Here is a 2,409-nt window from a genome sequence, read left to right as displayed (position 1 = left end):
ACAGCGGGTGGCGGGAATGCTCAGGGAACGCATGGTGCGTGGCAGGGCACACAGTTCAGCACTGTGGACAGCGGGTGGCGGGAATGCTCAGGGAATGCATTGTGCGTGGCAGGGCACACAGTTCAGCAATGTGGACAACAGGTGACGGGAATGCTCAGGGCATGCATTGCACGGGGCAGGGCACACAGTTCAGCACTGGCCCCCCAAGCACACACACCATGAGAGTAAAGAAGGGTTCCAACCTTGTCTGTTTGTGGAGGACAGTTCAGCTGTGGAAGGACTAAGCATGTCCCTGGGGTGAGTGTGAGAGTCTTACCCAAGGAGGCTGTGATTGCAAAGTTCTCCAGCATCACATCTTGGAAAAGGGTCCGCTGAGTCTCATCCAGGAGCCCCCACTCCTCCTGGGAGAAGTGAATGGCCACGTCCTCAAAGATCACACTACCCTGGTAGGATGAAGAGTCCACATCAAGATTAACTTCTCCTGGGACCCCAAGTTCTTCCCTATATCTTCTACTCCTCCCTGAATCCCCAAATCAGAGGAGACATGGTCCCACCTACCACCTGGTCAGGCCACATCAACAGCAGCTGGGTGGGCACAGAGAGAAGATCTAAGCTCTGGGTTTGGCATGCAAGGCTGCAACCCTTCTTGATTCTCCTGGGGTTCCCCAGATCATATCTCCCAGACATAACCATATGCAAACTCACCTTCCACCCATCGATCCACAAACAGGACTCTGGTGCCATCTGTTCACACCGTTCTCCCACTCTGCAGTCCCACAACATGCTACCCTCCTCGCCCCAAACCACATTCTTGTCTAGCCTTCCCATATTATTTGGTGCATGGCATCAAGAGTGCTTGGCAAATCCAAACAGGATCCAGTTCTCCTCTAGAAATTCATTGGACTCCACTGCCAGGGTTAGTCCCAAACCCATGGTCAAATGTCCAGACCCATCATAGTCAGGATAATCTCTGTCCTCATGAAGGTGCCTTGTTGGCTCTGTGTCTTAGTGCTCTAGTGTTTCTATTACAGAAACTACTACAGATGAGTGACTGTCACAAACAGAAATGTCTCACAATTTAGAGGCTAGAAGACCACTGATTTCAGGGGAAAGCTTTCTCTGTGGGCTTTGGAGGAAAGTCATTGTCTCTTCAGCTTCAGGGTAGGGGGATGGTGTCTTTGGAATCTCAGTATGTCTGGACATCTAGTTTACGCTAATCCTGTCTCATTAACATAACAAAGACAACACACTCCCAAACAGGGTTGTAATCATAGGCACAGAGGCTAGGATTTACAAAACAGATTCTGGGGAGGCATAATTCAAACCACAACATTCCACCTTTTGTTGTTGTTGCTAGGTATCATTGAGTTGGTTCTGACTCTAGCAACCCTATGAACAACAAAACCAATATTACAAATAAAATCCTTGAGAGAGGATCATGCAAGACGGGTCCTTCCTGATATGTCCAAGGAGCATTTTGGCTGTACTTCTTCCAGACAGATTTTCTGTTGTTTCTTTTGGCAGTTCATGGCACTTACAGTATTCTGTTCCAAAATCTAATTCAAATGCATCAATTCTTCCATGGTCCTCCTTATTGTCCAATGTTCATATGCAAATGAGATGACTGAACATACCATGGCTTTGGTCAGGTGCATCTTAATCCTCAAGCTGATATCTGTGCTCCTTAAAACTTTAAAGAAGTCTTTTGCAGCAAATTTGCCTAATGCAATGCATTGTTTGATTTCTAGACAAAAGCACTGACTATAGATCCAAGCAAAATGAAATCTCTGACAACTTTAATCTCTTCTCCATGTCTCATGATATTATTCACTGATCTTGTTGTGAGAATTTCAGTTTTCTTCACATTGAAATTCAAACCTTACTGAAGGGCTGGAGTCTATTTCAAGTCTTCTTCACTTTCAGCAAGCAAGGTTGTGTTAAATCTCTCCCTAATCCTGAAGCCACATTCTTCTTCATGTAATCTAGCTTCTCAGGTATTTGCTCAGCATACAGACTGGCTAAATATGGTGAAAGGATACAAGCCTGGCACACAGTTTCCCTGATCTTAAACCATTCAGTATCATTCAGTTATGTTTGAATGACTCCCTCTTGGTCTATATACAGTTCCTCAAGAGCACAATTAAGTGTTATGGAATACTCACCTTTCATAACGTTATCCATAGTTCATTATGATCCACACAGTCAAATGGCTTTGCATATTAATAAAGCATAAATAAGCTTCTTTCTGGTATTCTCTGCTTTGGGCCAAGATCCATCTAACATTAGCAATGATATCTCTCAATCCATGTCCTCTTCTGAATCGAGCTTGAATTTCTGACAGATCCCTGTTAAGGTACTACCACATCCTATTTTGAATTATCCTTGGCAATATTTTGCTCGCATGCAATT

The 2,409-nt window shown here is 44.7% G+C and overlaps 1 protein-coding gene across 1 annotated transcript in view; it reads right to left on the bottom strand.

The window, feature by feature from the left end:
* Window positions 1-783, bottom strand: part of LOC102822308 (zinc finger protein 551-like) — a 3,464-nt gene extending 2,681 nt beyond the window's left edge. The window contains exons 1-2 of the mRNA XM_006877348.1: window positions 706-783; window positions 317-443 (exon numbers count right to left, since the gene is read on the bottom strand). Of these exons, the coding sequence (XP_006877410.1) occupies window positions 317-443; window positions 706-783 (205 nt within the window). The remainder of the gene's footprint in view (window positions 1-316; window positions 444-705) is intronic.
* Window positions 784-2,409: the final 1,626 nt, after the last annotated feature.

Source organism: Chrysochloris asiatica, unplaced genomic scaffold (genome assembly GCF_000296735.1).
Source record: "Chrysochloris asiatica unplaced genomic scaffold, ChrAsi1.0 scaffold00485, whole genome shotgun sequence".
NCBI lineage: Eukaryota > Metazoa > Chordata > Mammalia > Afrosoricida > Chrysochloridae > Chrysochloris > Chrysochloris asiatica.
This window is presented reverse-complemented; position numbering and strand designations above follow the sequence as displayed.